General features: G+C 54.1%; 2 protein-coding genes across 3 annotated transcripts in view; both read left to right on the top strand.

Annotated features, from left to right (window-relative positions):
- The window catches only part of PTGS1 (prostaglandin-endoperoxide synthase 1), a 145,433-nt gene that overhangs the window by 121,857 nt on the left and 4,710 nt on the right, over positions 1 to 18,866 (top strand). The window contains exon 1 of one of the 2 annotated variants that reach the window (XM_065737304.1): positions 15,600 to 15,705. The exons of the other annotated variant lie outside the window; for it this stretch is intronic. Within the exon in view, the coding sequence (XP_065593376.1) occupies positions 15,600 to 15,705 (106 nt within the window). Of the gene's footprint in view, positions 1 to 15,599; positions 15,706 to 18,866 lie in introns of those variants that run through there. 2 annotated transcript variants of the gene reach the window in all.
- Positions 153 to 10,933, top strand: MRRF (mitochondrial ribosome recycling factor). The gene is made up of 7 exons (XM_065737181.1): positions 153 to 212; positions 539 to 716; positions 1,022 to 1,177; positions 2,375 to 2,493; positions 4,120 to 4,211; positions 8,636 to 8,795; positions 9,886 to 10,933. Exons 1-7 carry the CDS (start codon positions 153 to 155, stop codon positions 9,961 to 9,963), a joined length of 843 nt encoding a protein of 280 aa, XP_065593253.1. The 3' UTR covers positions 9,964 to 10,933.

Below are 18,866 nucleotides of genomic sequence, written 5' to 3'. Positions count from 1 at the left end.
CACACGGATTACGTCACAGAGCGGGCGGGGAATGATGACGCTGAGCTCGGCGCGACGGTGAGCAATGCCGCGGGCGCCCGCCCTCCTCTTCTGCCCCCCCTGGAGCCCGGCCCGCTCGGCTCGGCTCGGCTCGGCTCCGCTCGGCACACGCTATGCCGCTGCGCACCGCAGCGACGCAGAACGGCCTCGGCGAGGCGTCCGGAGGAGCAGGGGCCGGGGGAGGGCTGAGCGCTGGGGGGCGGGGCCTGTGGTAGGGGGCGGGGCCTTCGCGCGCGTGGTGGAGCGAGCGCTGCCCCGCGGTTCTGCAGCGGGCGCGCTCTCGAGGCTGCGCGCCGCCTTAGGGCGGTGCGTGTGGTTAAGGGGAGCGCGAGGGCTTCGGAGCCTCCAGCCCGAAGTGGTGGAAGTCCAAGTTTCTGCATAACCGGTGTGCAAATAGCTCTGGAGTGATGTACTGCTGGTCTGTGCACTGACATGCACGCGCCAGGCTTGAAGCCTCTTCCTTCTAGCGCACTGACCCACCTACTTCCTCCCTTTACAGGTAACTGCTATGGCATTACAATGCTTCAGGCATCTGCATTCCCTGCTTCGTTGCTCTTCAGGTGTGGCAGTGAGGCTGCTGCCACAGCCCCCGGTGCGCTGCACTCCGCTGCTCCTGGATGGCTGCAGGCACTGTGCCCACCCACTGCTGCTGGCCAGGCCACTGGCTACCAAAAAAGGTAAAGCAGCAGCCTGCAGTGGTGTTTGCAACCCACATATGCGATGCCAAATACTGATCTCAGGGAGCTGCTGTTGACCAGAGCAGTATGTGACAATCGTTGCAGTCTGAGCTAGAGCTGGTGCACACAGTACAACCTTCACATCTGTTTTGGTTTCTGCACTAAATGGATGGGTTATTTACTTACTGAAGAATATCTGTTTATCTTAGACTCAACGCAGTTGTAATGTCTACTTTCTGTACTCTAACGTAATATTTGAGTATTGTAAGAAACTGAAATAAATTAATCCTGTGTGTAATGTGCAGCTAAAGGTAAAGGGCAGACACAAGCCAAAGTGAACATCAGTGCTGCCTTGGTTGAAGATATTATCAATTTGGAGGAAACCAGCCAAGACCTGCAGGCAGTGGTAGAAGCTCTGAAAGAAGATTTCAACAGAAATCTCAATGTCAGAACCTCACAAGGTTGGTACATTTCTTACACAATGCTCTGCTGCCTGTAACTAAGGGCTATTTTTTTTCCAAAATTGATTTTCTTTTTATTGAGTTATACACTGGGCACCCAATTACTACAACCTTGACATCCCTAACTAAAGGCTCTCTTCACCCTGAGCTTGACCAGGAAGAATCCATTTTTGTTAATAGCTTCCTGGAAATAGCTTTTCTAAGTGGGAGATGTCAAAAGTGTCTAACTGAACTGTTTGCAGATGTGATGAAGAAACAGGTTGTCAGCTAATGGTGCAGTAGGGCAGGAAAAATCCAATTGCCATTAAATTAGCCTTTTGGAAATTGCCATCAGACCGGTGTCTGACGTGTACAATCTTTTTTTTCTATGCATCTTTGTGGTTACTGACCTTTACAAGCTTTGTTCACCAATTGAATTGTGTGTTTCAGGAAGGATCATGACTACGTTTGACTCAGCTACAGTTACTATAACACTGCAAACATATGTATTTTTAAGTAGTATCAAGTTTCATGGATAAAGTGTAATATTAAGCAGTGACCAAATTTGAATCATTTACCACTCCAGCTCTGGCAGGGGCACTGCAATCTTTTATAGAGCTGGAAATGTAGCTCAGTCTCTTAACTATTCACTTTAGCCATGGGTTTGGTTTTTTTTAACTGCACTGATACAGTACCTCCTGTCCCATGTGCTTTTTGCTCTGTTAACATTTTGCAGCAGAAATGAGAGAGCAGATTACGAGTAGCTCAGGGAGAAACAGAATTCTTTAAGTAGTAGATAACACCTCCTCTTGGGACCTGGAAAAAAAAGGAGGTGTTTAAGGAAACACTGCTATGTTCAAGACAGTAGTTTTCTTGACTTTATTCTAATGGCATCTTGATCTTCTTTAAATTCTAAGTATTAAAATTATTTCCTCTTAATTCTTCACAGTCTTTATTTAGTTTCCCTATTCTAGTAACAGAAACAGAAGTTTTCTTTTCATGTTTTTGTGCCTTAATGCTGAAATATTTATCTTGCAAACACCACAAAGGAGGAATAAATGCAAACAGCACCTGAGGGCTGAAAAAGTACATCTTTTTTACTTTTGTGACATCTGTGTTTTGCACAATGGAGGGAAAATGAGACATTGTATTTCTACTACAGCATTTTCCCAAACTGCAGTGTCATGCTGAAATTCCCATGTGTTTGGTTCTTTCGAGGGGCTCTTGACCACATCATTGTCACAACGAAAGATGGGAAGTTTCCTCTGAACCAGCTGGGGCAGATCTCACAGAAGTCCCCTCAGCTCATTGTAGTGAACATGACCAATTTTCCAGAGGTAAGGACACGTTACTGGAGGCATGGCAAGGGGAGGGGCTTACCACAATAAAAAACAGATTGATGCTGACCAAAGGTAGATAAAAGCAGTCACACTGGACAGGGCTTGGATGGCACTATCGCTCGTTGTCTGGCACAAGCCATTTTGCTGCAGACCACACCACATGGCATGAGGGGCTCTCCAGCCCTGTCCAGAGCAGAGCATCTGCCACACACCATGGTCAGACAAGAGCTACACGCTGCCCATCAGGCCAGAACACCCTGCTCCTGTCACCACTCCCCAGCAGTGCCTTCAGGTCAGAACTCTGTACCAACTGCTTTTATACATTACAGTTTCATGGGCAGATTGAACCCCCTGGCAATGCTACACACACTTGACATCACTACTTACAGAGTATCATCAGTAATTCCTAGCATTGGAAAGCAAATACCAATCCCTAAAGAGTCTAGGATAGAAAATAATTATAGAAGAGCATTTTTGATACAGCTTTTGCTGAGCATGTTCTTCCTACAGAGCAAGTTCTGTGCATGGAAAAACACATCAACAGTCCTAACACGCTGAAATCAAGTCACTGTCACCTTTATCACATTTTCTCTGCTCCTTTTGTTTCTGAGTGGGGCAGTTGTGTTTCACAAAGCATTGGCAAAGTATTCATTTCATTCAGTGATGTCACACATTGGAGACGTAAACAAATATGCAGAGCTGAAGTTTGTGCCTCAGCTGATAAAAGCTGAGCTTTGCAAGCGTGATCTACTGCAATAGCCTGGAGCTCAAGTTAACAATAGGAAAGAACATCAGAACTAGCAATGCTCCTTGTAGGAAATGCCATGCTAGTGCCAAAGGAACGCAGACCAGCCCAATCTTGTTATTGCCAGCGTGAGAGAATGAAACAAACTGGCAGAGCACTGCTGGAGTCCTCGGCAGAACTGTGATTTAGCCATAACATTGGACACTCTGAAAGTACAGCAGTGCTCTAAGATGAGGGGGGAAGCATTTTAATTACTAATTAGCAGGCAAACCTGCGCACCTCACCTTTCAAGCAGAGCAGTGTCAGCCAGCTGTGATGGAGTTTTGAAAAGTTAATCCTAAGTAATAGGCTGTAAAATAAACATGGAGCTGGGCACAGGCTCTACTTCTCAGCCAACTGCTACTGCTGTGATGTAATGTGATTACGCTGTAGTGCTGAAGTGGTTAAGTTAGTTAGCATTTCTAAATGGGTGCTGTGTGATTTCTAGTGGAAAACATTCAACTGGAATTTTTAAATGCTGAGAATCTTTCATCTCCTTTGCCACAGTCAGGCCATGCCTTGGGAATTTATTGTGGTTTCGCTCTGCATTGCCTCAAACCATTCAAATAGTTTCAAAGAAGCAAAACAGTTTTCTTCTGTTGTTGCTTCCCTTCCCCTCTCCCCCCTTGGTACCCTCGCTACCCCGACACTGAGTGCAGCCATAGTTTCCCATTCAGTTTGATCAAAGCTCTCCACACCAATGTAACTTCCTGATCTTACTGGTAACAGAAGTAAATGTTTCCATGTTCTGTGGAGATGGATTGCCAACTATTGACAGAGTTCTGGCATATGGGAATGATTATTTCCTAATTCTCTTTACCTTTTGATCTGTTTTACAGAGCACAGCTGCAGCTATGAAGGCTATAAGGGAGAGCGGAATGAACCTGAACCCAGAAGTGGATGGGACACTAATTCGGGTGCCAGTTCCTAAGTGAGTATCTATCCATGGTTCCCTGAGTTCATCATTATGCAAGATAATGCAGCAGGGCTGACCCTCACGTGCAGCCAGCCCCATGGCACAGCTCCATGCTCAGCACCTCTGCTCTTACTGCATTACACCACGTGCTGCCATGCAGATGGAGGCAGCAGCCCTGCTGCACATTTGGGTGGTGCAAGGTAAATCCGTGTGTTCCTATGGGTGCTCAGAACCACCAGTGATGGAGCCCTCAAAACACCCTGAGCAGATGCAGAGGTGTGGGGCCACCATGGGTGTGATCTGACCCTGGGGTACTGTGAACAACTGCCACGAAGGGCTTCGTGCACTGCGTGCACGCAGACCCCACATGCTGCATTGCACAGAGGTGACTTCTAAGTAAAGATGAACTGAGTTATTTCTCATGCTTTAGATCTACTTCAGAAAATTCTCTTGATTTTTATCTAGCATTTTGATCAGAGAAGTCTAATTGCAGCTTTCTATTGCTGTTGGTAAAGGGAATGACATTATCATTCTATTTGCTGATTTTCTGTTTCCTCTGTGCTCTCTGCCCTTCCCCCATCCGTCAGGAGAGGAGGCAGAGGAGGAGGGCACCATTATCTTCATAATTGCTGAGGCTCCTGGGTTGCTGCACAGTGGTTTGATTGTTAATGGGCACTTGGGTCATCCTTGAATATGAATTGCAGGGGAGGAAACTCCGAAACTACAAATCCCAATCTTTAAAAAAAAAACTACTGTTTTTCTAACAAATATGTGCATTCTGTCACTTCCTTTTGTGGCGTTGCGGATCAAAAGCAAATCTTCTTTCCCAAAGCGATCTGTCTCACAGCTGCCTGTTTCTCTGGAGAGGAACTGTTGCAGCTCTTGGTCCCATTCCCCCTGGCAGCTGGCACCCCAGAGCCCCGCGTCCAATTCATTTGCAGTTTGGACAACGTGCCCTGCAGGTCTGCCCTTAAGGCTGCTCTGCAGTGAGACAACGAAACTGATCATCACTTGCAGACAAGATGAACAGTTTCTAAAACCTTCTAATGTAAAGGGGATTAATATGACCAAGTTCAGAAATAGACAACCCTTTACATCTCTGAATTGCTGTTTCTGATTTTTCTCAAGTGATTCATTTTCTCAAATCTCTAAATACATCTACAAAAAAATTCAGAACAGAGAGATGCAGTGAAATTGCTAAGACGATGGCAGGTGTGCCAAACAAGCAAACAAATCAGAAATTAAGAGACAATAGTGCTCCTGCAGAAACTGATTTTCAGGAAGGGAAGCATGTTAAAGGTGACATCAAACCTAAATGATCTCCTGATCATTAAAGCCACTTTTTAGTCAGACATATCAGGTGGACACACGTGCACTGCCCTCTGCACATCAGTGCTTGAGATTATTTCATCTCAACATTTAAAAACATTTACTTGTCAGTATTTATTCTGATAGTTTAGGATTTGCACTGCTGTTAATACATGCAATGGTTTTAAAAACACACGGGTTGTGTTGGTGTTTACTTCTGCTTCCTGCTAGGATCCCCTCTGCTCCCAGAGGCATTTGCCTGTTTGTGTTGCTAGCTCTGATAGGCAATATTTGTTTGTAGAAAAAATATTCTCTGAGGGTTTAAAAAGAAGAAAGAAAAAAAAAGAAAACCAGCCATGGGAACACTTGCATTGGTCGATCTCGTGGCCCAGCTTGACCTGACCTTGTGTCTTTTTTGCTATTGCCTCATTTTTAGATCCATCTTTTTTGGACCCATTGTGTTACGCTGGATATTGTTTGTAAATTAGTAATATTTTTACACATGCTTTACTGAAAGCCAGATGACTCATTTGAAAGTTTAATGACTCATTGTGAGCTTTTTTTTTTTTTTCCTTTGCCCTTTAAGAAATATGCGAAGATACCTACGGTGAGGAGAAAGGACTCAAGAAATTTCATTTAGGGAATAAAACCACGAAGCTGAGCCGTGTTGCTCCAGATCACTCATCATAATAAGTCTCTTTCACGCTTCACGTTGAATAATATATTTTGCACCCTATGTTTATCTGCAATTATGCATGCAGAGTATCTAGTTAAGCCTACTTTCCTTTAACTGATCCCTCTTGTTCGCAGGAAATTCCTAGCATTTGAGATACAGAAATTATTCTTACCCGCAAAAACGCGTTGTGTCAGAGGATCAGATGTGGTCTGCATTGTTTTCACTGCGGGTGTGCTCACGCCATGTGCTGGAAAGGAGCATCCAAGTGCTTCAACCACCGGTTGCTGGCTGGGGCAGAAAAAGAGGAGATGTTACCGTGGGGCAGTGCACGCACCTCTGCGTGCTCAGTGGGCTGTGCTGCACATGATGGGCACAGTGGGATGGCCCCACACAGCAGGGTTTGAGCCCCCTGCTCTGTGCCTGCAGAGGCAGCAGCAGCCCTGGGGCCTCATCCTTCTCCCTGCTGCAGACGGGCAGCCCTTCCCCATGTCCACTTCACACTTTGGCTCTAAAGAGGGGTCAGCTGCAGCAGTTACTAAGCAGAAAAGCAAACACATTTCAAGACAGCTCCAAGTCCCAGGTCTGGGGGCAGGATTAAGCAACTGTGCTTAGAAACCAAGGGCCTGGCGTGCGTTGATGGATTCCTTAACCAGAAACAGCATCGGACTGAAGAAGTGTCCGTTTCTGGCACCGTTGGTAGCATTGCTGAGAATTTACACACGGTCTGGGTGGAAAGTAAAACCCACTGAGGAGCTCTGCGGCGCTGCGCAGTGATAAAAAGGAATTGGTGTTAATAAAGACAGACAAGGAGGCATGAAAGCTGTGACCCCGTGCCAAGAAGCATAGGAAATCTGGCAGCCCTACATAAACAAAAACATTTCCTTAAAGGCTCGGCAGCCCCAAGCAGGCGAGCGATACCCTCAGTGCAATCCGCCGGAGCTGAGCAGAGCAGGGAGGTGAAGGCAAGCTGTGCCTCAGCCCCAGCTGGGACAGCCCCCGCAGAGCAGCTCTCCTCACCACCCAGCAGGAGGGCTGAGCAATCCAGCTCCCTCCTCCCAGCTCGGCAGAGGGGATCTCTTTCCCTGCCCCCTCCCAAAGTGCTGCCTGAGAATCTGACCTCCTGCGGACCTCTGTTTGTGAGCTGCGCCGCAGGACCTCTGGCTTGGGATTCTGAACAAGAGAAGCCCTAAAGGCACCGATGTTGGGATGCACAGGAAACCACGAGTAACCTCGCTCACTTCCAATCAGGCATCCAGGTCCTGGCTGCAGCCAGCACTGAGCAGCACCAGACCCTGGGGCAGTGTGTCCCCTGGCAGGGGCTGTGCTGGGAATCTGTTCTGGACCTCTCAGCTCTCCTAAAGGATGTTACACTCCTGTCAGTTCTGAAAAGCTGATACCCCTCTACCTTGAGGTAGAAATGACTGCAGTGCTCAGGAACAGTCAGATCTCCATGTTCCATTCACTTGGGCCATTGCAGCCAATTTCTAAGTGTCCCATACGAAATGTTTATCTTGCAGTATCTTCTGCGAGCAGACAGGTGCTTGCTTGCCAGCAAGCGTGCTGCGTTTTGTGTTTCCAAGGTAATGTGGGAACTGCAACAGCCACAAAATAGGGTTTTTTTGGTTGAGCACCAACAGTGGATGTTGACAGCAGTCAGTTGTAGGTGCTGGAGCAGTACTGGAGATGGTGTGTCAGTTCATCCTGTGCTGGGTTCAGGCTCCCTCTGCACTGTGGTTTCCGTTCAGGATGAAGAGTTAGGGATTTGCTCCTGGCAGCATGGCAGTGACCAGCACCACGTGGGATGAGCTCATGTTCTCTGTGCCTCCTGTGTGAGCTGCTCACCCCAGAGCCATCAGTAGCAGTGCCTCGTCACACGGCGTGTTCCAGGTGTGTCAGTGGAAAGGCCTGGTCACGTTAAGGTTGAGTGAAATAGAAGTTTCCAGGTACAGAACTCAAGCTCTGGCAGCTGCAGGTAGACCATGCTGAGTGGCAGGGATGGACAGAGCTTCCCTCACAGCTTCGCAGGAAAGCCACACTTCTCAGCTCTGCATCCCGGGTGTGGAGCTGGATTTTCCCTCTTTCCCCAGATGTTTTGGCAGCAGAAAAAAGACATTAAATACTTCAGCATGACTTCCAGGCACTGCAGTGACAACCACGAAACAAGTGTGCTCAGTCCAAACCCTTCAGCTCGGGGCTGTGCTAGAAACTTTCCATTCGAGGCTGGAGACCGTCAGTGCAGAGCTGTGTTGCCATGGCAGATGCTGCACAGAGACAGCCAAGGAGCTCAGGAGGACCAGAGTGGGATGAAAGCACTCTCTGAGCAGTCGCAGAGCAGCACCATCTCAGCACGGCCCACGGGTGCTGCGTGGGGGTCTGCCCAGCCTGCACACCGCAGGAAATCGATCTGGTCGTGCTACACATTACATTGTTCTTTTCTTTTCTCCTCCTCTGATAGAGTAACCAGAGAGCACAGGGAGAGCCTGGCCAAGCTTGCCAAGCAGTCCACCAACAAATCCAAAGAAGCCTTGAGAAAGGTGCGAAGCAAAAGCATCAACCAGGTGAAGAAGTTCAAGAGCAAAGTGTCTGAAGACACCATCTGGCTGCTGGAAAAGCAGGTAATTTTCTTCTTGCACCATATAGCAGTGGTTGGCTCAGTGGTGTGAGCACACACCGAGAGCATTTTTCCCACACCTGACAGACAGAACTCCAGCACTGAGCAATGCGGTGACTCTGGGCTGACTTTCTGGACTAGGCAGCAGCTGCTGTGTGTTGCTATTTTCTTTGTGAGATTTTGGGGCTTAAATCTCAAAGCCATATTTACAGTACAAACAATTGTAAACTGAAACAGGAAAACAGAATTTTCCTCAAAAGCTTGCATCGTGCAGGGGGTCGTTACACAACCCAGCTGACGGGGAGCAAAGCTGCACACACCCATCATTGTACCACCACTTGCACAGAGCCTGGACATCACACTGAACAGCTGGTGCTAATAAGGATTGCTCCAGTTTGTTGTTAATGAAAGGGCTAGCAAGATTCTCTCCGTTAGTTTTTGGCTCCTATTCAGGAAAATACTTAAGCACATGCCTAATTCCCTAAGAGCAGATGTCACTGAAGTCAATTACTTGGGCATAAACTCAGGCACAAGCTAAGTGTTGGGCTGAACTGATGAAGGTAGGCGGTGACTTTTTCGCCATTTGTTTGTTAGGTACCTCTGCAAATGCTTCAGAGCCATTCTCTGTGTGCTCTCAAAGCTCACAAAAATAAACGTTGATACACAGAGTGTTTCTGCAAGCAGGAATAGTGGCCATGCTGCTGTAACCAAATCCTGCTGGGAGGTGCCTGTCCCTCAGCTCGTGTTTTCTGCAGCTGTAGAGGTAGTGCCTCAATCTAACTTTCACCTGCACCCAAATTTTTCAGCATGAGGAAAGGTCATATGCTCATACACATGAGAATTGAGTGCATCTTAATCAGACCCGGGGAAGCAGTGCACTAAAGCCCCAAAAACGTTCTGCATGTGTGCCCATCGCTCACCCAAATACACACGTACGTGTTTTGGTACCATTCACGTGCTTGCCACATCCACCCCTTGTTATCAAAGGGCCTAACCACTGGGCAGGGCTCCAGCAACAGCCGCCTCGTTCTTCTTACAAGAAATTTCTTGCATAAGGAAAATAGAAGACTCAGACTTGTGCTGTCTCACTGCAGATCCAGCAAATGGCTGACAGCGCTGCAGCAGAGATGGACAAGCTGCTGGCAGCTAAGACCAAGGAGCTGCTTGGATAAACACCACCCACGTGGACACACTCCCCTTCCACAAGAACGGACTGCCCTGTACCCACTGCCATCCCAGCCTGCAGCCACACGGCCCCAGGTGATGGGCTGGGGTGGCTGACCCAGAGCTGGGCACTGGGGTCCCCTGTCTGCTGGGATTTCTGATCCCAGATTGTACTGGAGGGAGGGGGGATGTCTCTGCTGTTCTTCATTCAAGTGTCAACAGAATTGGGTGAAGTAAGATGAAAATAAAACATTAAGGAGAATTGGAGGCTACTGGAAGGATTCCCACAGCAAAAACTGTGACCTGGGAGGTAACAGTGCCCTCTGCTCCAGGTAGCAGTTCAGCAAGAGTTGAAGCTCCATCCTCCAGATGCGTGACCGCCTCACCAATCCATTTCCTGCAGGTCCCACCCTTGGCAGGCTGCAGAGCCACTGTGCAGCCCAGCTCCATTGTTTCTAACAACTCTCTCAGCCTATGCTGGTGGAAGAAAGCACAACAAGGAGGAGAAACCCAACACCGTCCTGGTGTGATCCTTGTCATTTATGTTTGTTCAAAATAAAGTCCAAGTCAGCTTAGGAGATTTGCAAAGCCATCATCAGCCCACGTGTGCTGCTGGTGGCATGCTCCAGGGGAAAGGAGGGAGAAGCAGAACATGGTCCTGAGCACGTACCCCAGCCCTTGGTTACCAGCAGGTACTTCTTAACAGCAGCAAACAGCCTCAGGCAACAGCGAGAGGGAGGGAAGGTGGTGGCCAGCACCACAGCCCTGCTCCCAGAGCAGTTGGGTTCAGAGAGCACCAAGTGCTCTGCAGTCCTTAAATAAACAACTCCCAAAAAGTTAGTTTGTGTGCAGTGAGGAGGGGGACAAGGATGAAGGATCTGCTCTGCTTGGGCCCCACATGTCAACAATTTCTCTGCTTTGTGTATTTTGGCCAAAGCACTTACCATGATAAATGAATAAAGGAAAATGGTGAGCCCAGGGTGGTTGCACGGCTCAGTAAATTGCTTTCAGCTGATTACTGTATTTCTTTCGACATTTATCAACTCAGCTTTTTCACTGTTGTTGCAGCCTCTACGTCCCAGCAGCAGCCAAGGGCAGAAGGGTTTCCCTGTACCTGCACAGGGCACACGTGGAGGGCACCACAGGGGCTTCTCATTGCAGGGAGAAGTTCCTCAAGTACCTACACGGGGCAGGGGACACAGCTCCCACATCACCCAGTAGCTACCCCAGCCCCCAGCACCAAGGGATCAGCACTCAGCAGCCACCCCAGCTCTCATACAGCAGGACAGGGACAAAAGCACCAGCTGCAGCCCTGGCACCTTCCAGCCATACAGGACCACCGTGGCACCAACCACACACACAGCAGAGCGCAGCTTGGCACACAGCAGCCACAGCACAGGCAGCCAGCACCCAGGAGAAGGGACACAGCACTTACTGTGCCCACACGAGCTGGTTCACAGTGGCAGCTCCAGGTGCTCCTGCTGAGCCTGCTCTGCTGCTCTACACAGCCTGCCAGCCCCGGTCCAACCACCCCAGCAGAGGAAAGTGGAAATAAAAGGCAAATGCTTCCTGCAGCAGCATCAGCAGGAAGCCCTCGGTTAACTGAAGCCTGGGCTGCACCCAGAGCTGATAAGCTGCAGCTGATGCTATTGGAGGGTGGAGAAGGAGCTCCAGCTGTGCTGAACAGCCCAGGAGGAAAAGAGACCACAGCTAGAAAACGCGCAGTGACGCAGCTCTGACTTCAGTGACGCTGCTTTGGCCATCAAACAGAGCGGGTGCAGCGGCAGGAAGCACCCAGGGGCTCACGGGGCGGTGGGACACGAGGAGGGCTGCGGCCGGACCCCCGGGGCTGGGTGCCGGGAGCCGGGTGCCTCCCATCGGGTCCTCTGTCCCTGCCTGGTGGGCTCTGAGGGACTCCGGAGGTTCCCCCAACCCCCCCATGGGGCCCAGCAGCCGCCTGCAGGTGCTGATGTGGTGGCCGGGGAAGGCAGTGCCAGGAGGGCAGGACGAGCTCCTGCCAGCACGGCCGAGAGCTGCGGAGGGGAACCGGAGCGAGAACGAGCGGCAGGAAAAACTCGGAGGAAGCTGGAAGCTCTCAACACAGTTAAAAAACAACGCTGCTCTTCAAAATAGATGTGATTGCGCTCCTTATGAGTCATCGAGCAGAGACACCGAGATTGCTTTGTGCCAGGGACGAGCCCGGGCTCTGATTGTGTGCCTCCCGGATTTGTATAAAACAGAGCATGGATGGCATGTCAGAGTTTACAGCTCGCATACATTTTCAGCAGTGAGCTTTGCAAAATGTATCAATGTAATCTCTGCCTCCTATATTCCGTGTTGATTAGACACGATTTCTGGCTGGATTTTCAGAAAGCTCAAGTGCTTTTTTAATCACTACAGAAGCTCATTATTGCTTTCCAGTGACTCTTATGTCCTTCACTTCTCCTTTCAGATTAGAGTCTATAGTCAGATGAATATTGGATGATTTCATTACATACAAATGCAATCAACAGTTTTGCATAAATTTCTCCTCTTTTCTTGAGTTTCAATTGACCTCAGCACCCGTGGAGGCAGGCGCAATACACATGTAAATGAGCTGGCGTTGCCGCAAAGACATGGATGCGAGAAACAAGATAAACTGTCAGATAATATTCGGGATTTTAAGAGATCAAAAAAATACTTCCTTGCTCAGCCAAGCCGTGAAAATGGCACCTTCAGCTGCCGGGAATGCGCTTTTGTTTTGCTGTGGGCAGCGATGGGAGCGGCGATGGGCTGCGGGATGCTGTCGGCACATGAGTGATGCACCGGGACGGCTCCGGTGGGAACAGGACACGGTGGGGACGCGGGGGGGGGGGGGGGGACATGGGAACGTGGCACACCAGGGTCACCCCTACAGCCCAGGACTTGGTGACCAGCGCTGCTCCAATGGGGTCAGTGGGGTCGGAGGGTGCTCAGCCCCACATGGGACACTTGCTCCAGGCACGTGTTCTCTGGGCAGCCCCGCTGCCCCAACCGGGGCAAAACAATGCCTTTGAAATTGATTTAAACCCGCGCTCCACGCTAACAATCAGAGCTAATTTAAACAAACTGTAATTAAACATAAAGGACTTCTTGGTAGGAAAGTCAGCGAAAACTGTCAGCGTTTCCTTTGGCTGCGGAGCCCTCACCTCTAAGGAATAATGCTCCTGTGAGCACTCCCACACGCGTGCGGGGGCCGGTGAGGAAAGAAGCTCTTGGGTTTCTTTTGATACCTTTTTTGTGCTAATCTTCTTAACACATTTTTAATTGATGGGAACAGAGCACTTTGCAGCCGTGAAATCTATTGGTGTAATTGCTGGCGGATTAGTCCCATTAAGCACACAAATTACCTGTCTCCAGGCCGCCGGCCCCACCAGGGAGCTCCCCACGCTGGACACACTGAGTGGCCCCATTCTGAAGCAATTTTGATAAAATAAACTCTCTAATCAGGTAAATAATTCCATAAGGGAAATTGCTGCCTTCCCGCAGCCCCCCTCCTCCAGCGGGGACCTGGCTAGTTTCAGGGGAACGGAACATGCCTCCAATTACAGACAAACCTCCAGCTCCAAGGGAGAAGCTCATGGCACACGGGACCCCCTTGAAACGCAGCGTCCGAAGAATTAAAGCATTTAAGCTGTCAGCCGGAATCTGCCGGAGCCCTGATTACCTGGGGGCGACGCATGGTGTATTTAGGTTCGTGTCCGCTGCAATTTCCTGACCCCCAGCGTTGATGCTGAGTGACTGCGTCCTGCCCGGGGTCCCCCCGACACGTGGCCCCGGTGCGGGGACACCGACCTTTGGGGCAATTAGGGACATCCCGCCTGGAGCGGGGGAAGCGCACGGTGCCCCTGAAGAGCCGCTGTGTGAGCACCGCCGTGCCCATTTCACAGCCGCGCTCGTGGAGGCCACGTGGACCCCGTGGGTACGGACGGCACGGGGCTGCTCCTCCCACGAGGGATGGGAGCCCCACAGTCCCCCTTGGCTGCCCCATGGGGAGCAGAAGGCGATGGGGACAGCACTCGCGGTCGCATTGCTGGGTGCGAGGGCCGGGGAGAGAACCCTACACCGCAGGTAATTGGCATCAGATGCTCCCTGACCTGCTGCGTCCAGCGGGAAGCTGGAAGCATTTATTTGTCTGAGCCGGCGGCTCTATCTGCGCGCAGGAGGCGTTGGCGGTGGCGGAGCTGGGCTCGGAGAGCCTAATGAGCCAGGCTGAAGATGATGAATATGATTGCTGAAAGCGCTTTCCTGAGTCCTTCTTTCCTGGAGCTCAGGTTACGAGTTCCCAGACAGCCTGTCCAGCCGGGGCCTTTCAGCTCTGATTTGCAGCCCCGAACAGCGCCTGTCAGCTCTGTGTCCCGGGGAAGCGTGGTGCCCTCATCCGCCGCACTGTGGGGAAGGGCTGAGCCCGAGTGTGGGCACTGCACAGACCGCGTCAGCCCCGGGGAGGGCTGCGACCCCGATCTGCCCCACGTCCCCCAACGGGAGCGATGCCGCAGCGCGGCCATCGGCGCTCACTGTGCCATTCAGGGTAAGGTGGCACGGCCGCGGTTCTGCCCCCCCGCTGTCAGCTCAGTGTTCCTCAGGAGGGATGTACCCCTCGGATCGCATCCCCGCCCCAAGAGCTCCCGCGGGGCCGCACAGAGCCGGGGACACACACCCAGCCCTGGGGACACGCACCCGCAGGACCCCGGGCGCAGGGCTGGGGGCAGCGGGGCTGTCGGCTTCCAGGGCGGCTCCCGCACGGCCCACGGACCGAGGAGCTCTGCGGTGCCGACCCCACGGGCTCGGGGTCCCCGTCCCCCTCCCCCCCCCCCCCGGCGCAGGGAGAAGCACCGCTGCAGCGCCGGGGAGAAGCAGACCCAGCGAGGGGGGGCCGAGCTCTGCCCTGAGCCCCCCGCGCTCCTCCCCACGCTCCTCCCGGCTCCGCGCAGCCGTTGGCGGTGTTCTGCTGCCTCCCCACGGAGCCGGCAGCTCTCGGCCGCTGTGTGCAGCGCGGGACACGCACGCACCGTGGGGTGCCAGCACGGGGGGGGGGGGGGGGGTCCGTGCATGTAAAGCGGGCAAAGTTGTACACGTCCACCGCTGAGACACAGCACAGCGGTTTTTCCAGCCCCGTGGGGTGGGCCCCACGGGGGCCTCCTCGAGGCTCCTCAAGCTTAGCGCAAGCAGCTCGCGTCCCCGCGTTCCTCCCTCCTCCCACGGACGCGTGGATGACGGCCCCGCACCGCTCGTTCCCGGAGCCGCGCGTGGTGCTCCGGGAGGGGCCGTACAGTGCCCGTCCGAGCGGTGCGGGGCGGTGCGGGGCCGCTCTTTGTTTTGGGTTTCTGCAGCTCCGTGAGGTGACAGCAAAGCCCCAATAGATCCAAACGCGGTCGCTGCCCTCCACATGGAGCGGCCCGGACGGTGCCACCGCGGCTGCCCCTGCGGAGGGCACGGGGTGGGACGGGGCGGCCCGGGCCGCGGGGCCGCGGGGAGCGGGGCGACGTCCCGGGGGCGCGGGGGTCCCCCCGGGGGCCGGGCTGGAGGCGGCCCCGTCCCGGCGGGGGCGGGCGGAGGCGCGGCGGGGGCGGGAGCGGCGGGGCCGGGCCGGGCAGCGCGGGACGCGGCGGAGCTGCCTCTCGCCATGGGCGGTGGGTGCCGGGCCCGGGCCCCCCCGGCCGCGCTGCGTTTTCTCGTCGCCCACGCGATGCTGCTCTGCGCCGCCGGGAGCGCCGCGGCCGCCGGCACCGGTACGAGGGAGCGGGCAGAGGCGGGGACCCCGAGGCGGTACCGGGACGCCGGGGGGGGGAGGGGGAAACCGCTGTCGGCAGTGCGGGACCGGGAGCGCGGAGGGACGAGGGCGGCGGGGCCGGGGTCTGTGCCGCGGGGGGAGCGCGAGGAGAGGTGCCCCCCCCCCCCCCCCCCCCCGGGCTCTGGCTCTCCCAGTGGTCTCGGGGCAGGATCGCGCCCATCGCCCCTTCTGGTGCCCGGCCCGGGGGGAGGTCGTGGCGGTGGGATGCGGGCGCTGCGGGAGGAGCCCTCTCCGCGCTGCCCCGACGGCTGCCGGCGGCCGCCTGGAGCTCGTGCGGAGGTCGGGCTCCGTGCCCGCGGCTGTGGGCGCTGCGTGCTGCCCGCTGACCCGCACCTCGTCCCCAACCCGCGGCCTCGCGCTGCGTGCCGTGTGCCGGCCCCGCGTGGGGCTGAGGCGTCGAGGGGTGAACGGCCACGATGTGAAATTAAACCGCGTCTCCAGTGCTGCCAGGTCCGTGTACTGCCCCGGGCAGTTCCCTGCAGCTCCGTGGTGGGATGCTGAGCCTGTCCCTCTGCCGTGAAATGAGTTTCGTCGCTTCTACATTACCAGACTCAGCACACAGAACTTCCCACGTTTGGCAGTTCCTTCCTGAAGCCTTCGTGGCAAAAGCAGCACAGGGACATGCTGTGCTGGGCATCCCTCGGTGTGCTGTGGCGATGACCCCATCACTGTAGGGCAGGAAGGGATGCAGAGCCCAGTGCAGGGGGTTTGTGCTGTGTGGGGCGGAGGGGCCGCAGGGATGGGGCACGGCCTCCTCCCACTGCCCACAGCCCTCCCGCAGTGCAACGACTGTTCCTGCACAAAAACAATGACCCTAAGGTGGAGACTTCCCTGTTGCACTGGGTGTGTGTCCAAAAGGGAACATGATCCAGGCTCACGGGGCTGCTTACATGGCACCTGCACTGAAGTGCAGCTCTGGGAGCCAGCTGCAGGAGGCCACACGTTGCAGGGCTGAGCACATTGGGTCCCACAGAACAGGACCTGGGGACTGCTGGGGACACCCAGCCCACAGCTGCTGGGATGGGCGCACCACAGTGGCACAGCCCTGGTGCTGCTGGAGGCAGGATGGGGTCAAGGCAGATGGCACGTGGGGATTATCTCCCAAGCTTTGATTAGCAAAGAAGAGAGCTGATGGGGAGACTGGGGGAGCTGTGCTGGGACCTGCAGAGCAGTCAGCACTGTGAGGGGCTGCAGGAGGCACACAGGCTCCTGAGGACGGGGTACCCCTGCCTGCTGGGTGCTGGCACGTCTCCTCACCTCTTTGCAGGCAGCTCCTTGGCTTGGAGCAGCAATGTTTTCTCTCCTTCGAAGCATTCTCTGGCTGTGACCTGGGCTGGGCTCCCACAATGTCTCTCTGCTTTCCCCTGCGGATATTGCCCTTGGCACCTGTCTGCTGCCTTTGCCTTGGGGCTGTGTATTTGTGTAGGAGCACATATTTCTGTAGACCAACCCTGGGCCTCTCCAGTTGCATCCTTCTCAAGCCCGGCCCCATTCTCTGCAGGCGCAGCCGTCCCTGGTGTCACCCTCCACCCGTGGTTGGGCTCCCCATGTGCACAGTGCAGTGTGACCCTGCAGGTTGCTGTGCAGCCAGGAGCTGTTGCGGATGACAGTCTGGCTGCAGCGGGCTGGGAGTGGCTCCTGGGCCCGAGGAACCTTCACAAATTAGAAAAATAAGTGCAAAGCATTCGCTGTCTTCACAGCTTAGAGCCATGTGCACACCAGGAACGTCCCACCGGGTGAGCCCTCGTGATTCACCCCCTTGTCATCACTTTGGCTGTGGTTGGTGGAGTGGATGTTGACCCCAAAACGAAGCATTTTTCAGCAGTGGTCACGGGCCTTCACCAGCAGGGCCGTCATGGAGGGGCTGTGGTCTGGGGCAGGGGCAGGAGCAGCGTGTCCCACACTTGCAGCCACACCACTGGATTCCTGCTCGGGGTGGAGTGTGGCTGCTGCTGGCTGGGACACGCTCGGTCCCCTCTGCCCAGGACATACTGCTCCTGCCCCACCCGTGGGTCCCCACGCACTGACACCACCGTGAACCCGGAGCAGGCAGCGGCCTGCAGAGCCCTGGGCATGGAGCAGGCTGCTCTTGTCGGGGTTTATGCTTGCAGCAGGGTTAGGATAACGGTGCAGGAGTGCTCTGAGGATGCTCCAGCTGTGCTGCAGCGTGGCCCTGCTGGCAAATTTCTGTGCTACATAATGACAGGAGAGTGGCCTGAAGTTAAATTGAGATAAATAAGAACCTGATGCTGCCTTCACCCAGGGATGTGACAGCACCTGGAGATATGGAAAGGTTTGAGGTAGGAAGGGCTGGGAGCTGCACGCTGTGGGCTGGTCCCACGGAGTGAGGGTTCAGGGTCCCGGTGCTGAGGAGAGCCCTGAGCTGTCTGGGAAATGGGAGGCTGCACAATTAGCTTGATTTGTCATAGATGTTCAGTTTTAGCTTCAATTTCCTGTGGAAAATGTATTGTGCCAGCCCATATGAGAGCCTGGTTCCAGACCCTGCAGAATTTGAACCAGATCAGGCAGAGTCCTTAGGGCTGGGAGTGCAACCCCGCAGCTGTGCCAGGGACACTGATGGTGGCAGTTCCCAATACCTTTGAGCAGGTTCTGTCCCTGGATGCTCTGTGTCCACCAAGCTCCCCGTGGCAGCTCTGTGCTGGAGGCAGCTGTGCTCTGCGTGCCAGGGATGGTTTACATAGCACAGCCCCACTTCCAGCTCCTGGGCTGCCCTCACCCTGCGGCCCCATCGTGCTCCTGCTGTCCTGTGCTGCAGCAGCTGCCCGAGTTGCAGCAGATTGGCAATGTGGTGCCACAGCACGGTGCTTTCAGGCTTCTCCCTGCCCAGCAGAGCCCCCCAGGGCTGCAGTGACACATCCAGCACGGCCCAGGAGGAGCTGCTGGGGTGGACTGGGACTCCACCACAGCCACGCTGGCCTGCTGATGCCATGGGGAGGGCAGGATGGGTGCTTATCTGGTGGCTGCAGCCGGGGCGTGCAGGCAAAGGGGCAGCTGTGGAGGAAGCAACCGGGCCAGGGCTGAGAGGAAAGAGCCCAGCGGTCAGCCCCTTCCTCCACTCAGGGCAGGAGAGCCCTGTGC

This window comes from Cyrtonyx montezumae, unplaced genomic scaffold (genome assembly GCF_038088225.1).
Source record: "Cyrtonyx montezumae isolate F1298 unplaced genomic scaffold, pur_monq_1.0 scaffold_20, whole genome shotgun sequence".
Classification (NCBI taxonomy): Eukaryota; Metazoa; Chordata; class Aves; order Galliformes; family Odontophoridae; genus Cyrtonyx; species Cyrtonyx montezumae.
The sequence above is the reverse complement of the archived record's forward strand: the minus strand, read 5'-3'. Positions and strand labels throughout refer to the sequence as shown.

What these genes read in the sequence shown, in the direction of transcription:
- MRRF (XM_065737181.1), top strand. Translation starts at nt 153, where the DNA reads ATGCCGCTGCGCACCGCAGCGACGCAGAACGGCCTCGGCGAGGCGTCC. An exon ending in AGGCGTCCGGAGGAGCAGGG is followed by an intron (nt 213 to 538) that starts GCCGGGGGAGGG and finishes CTCCCTTTACAG; the next exon opens with GTAACTGCTATGGCATTACA. An exon ending in CAATGTCAGAACCTCACAAG is followed by an intron (nt 1,178 to 2,374) that starts GTTGGTACATTT and finishes GGTTCTTTCGAG; the next exon opens with GGGCTCTTGACCACATCATT.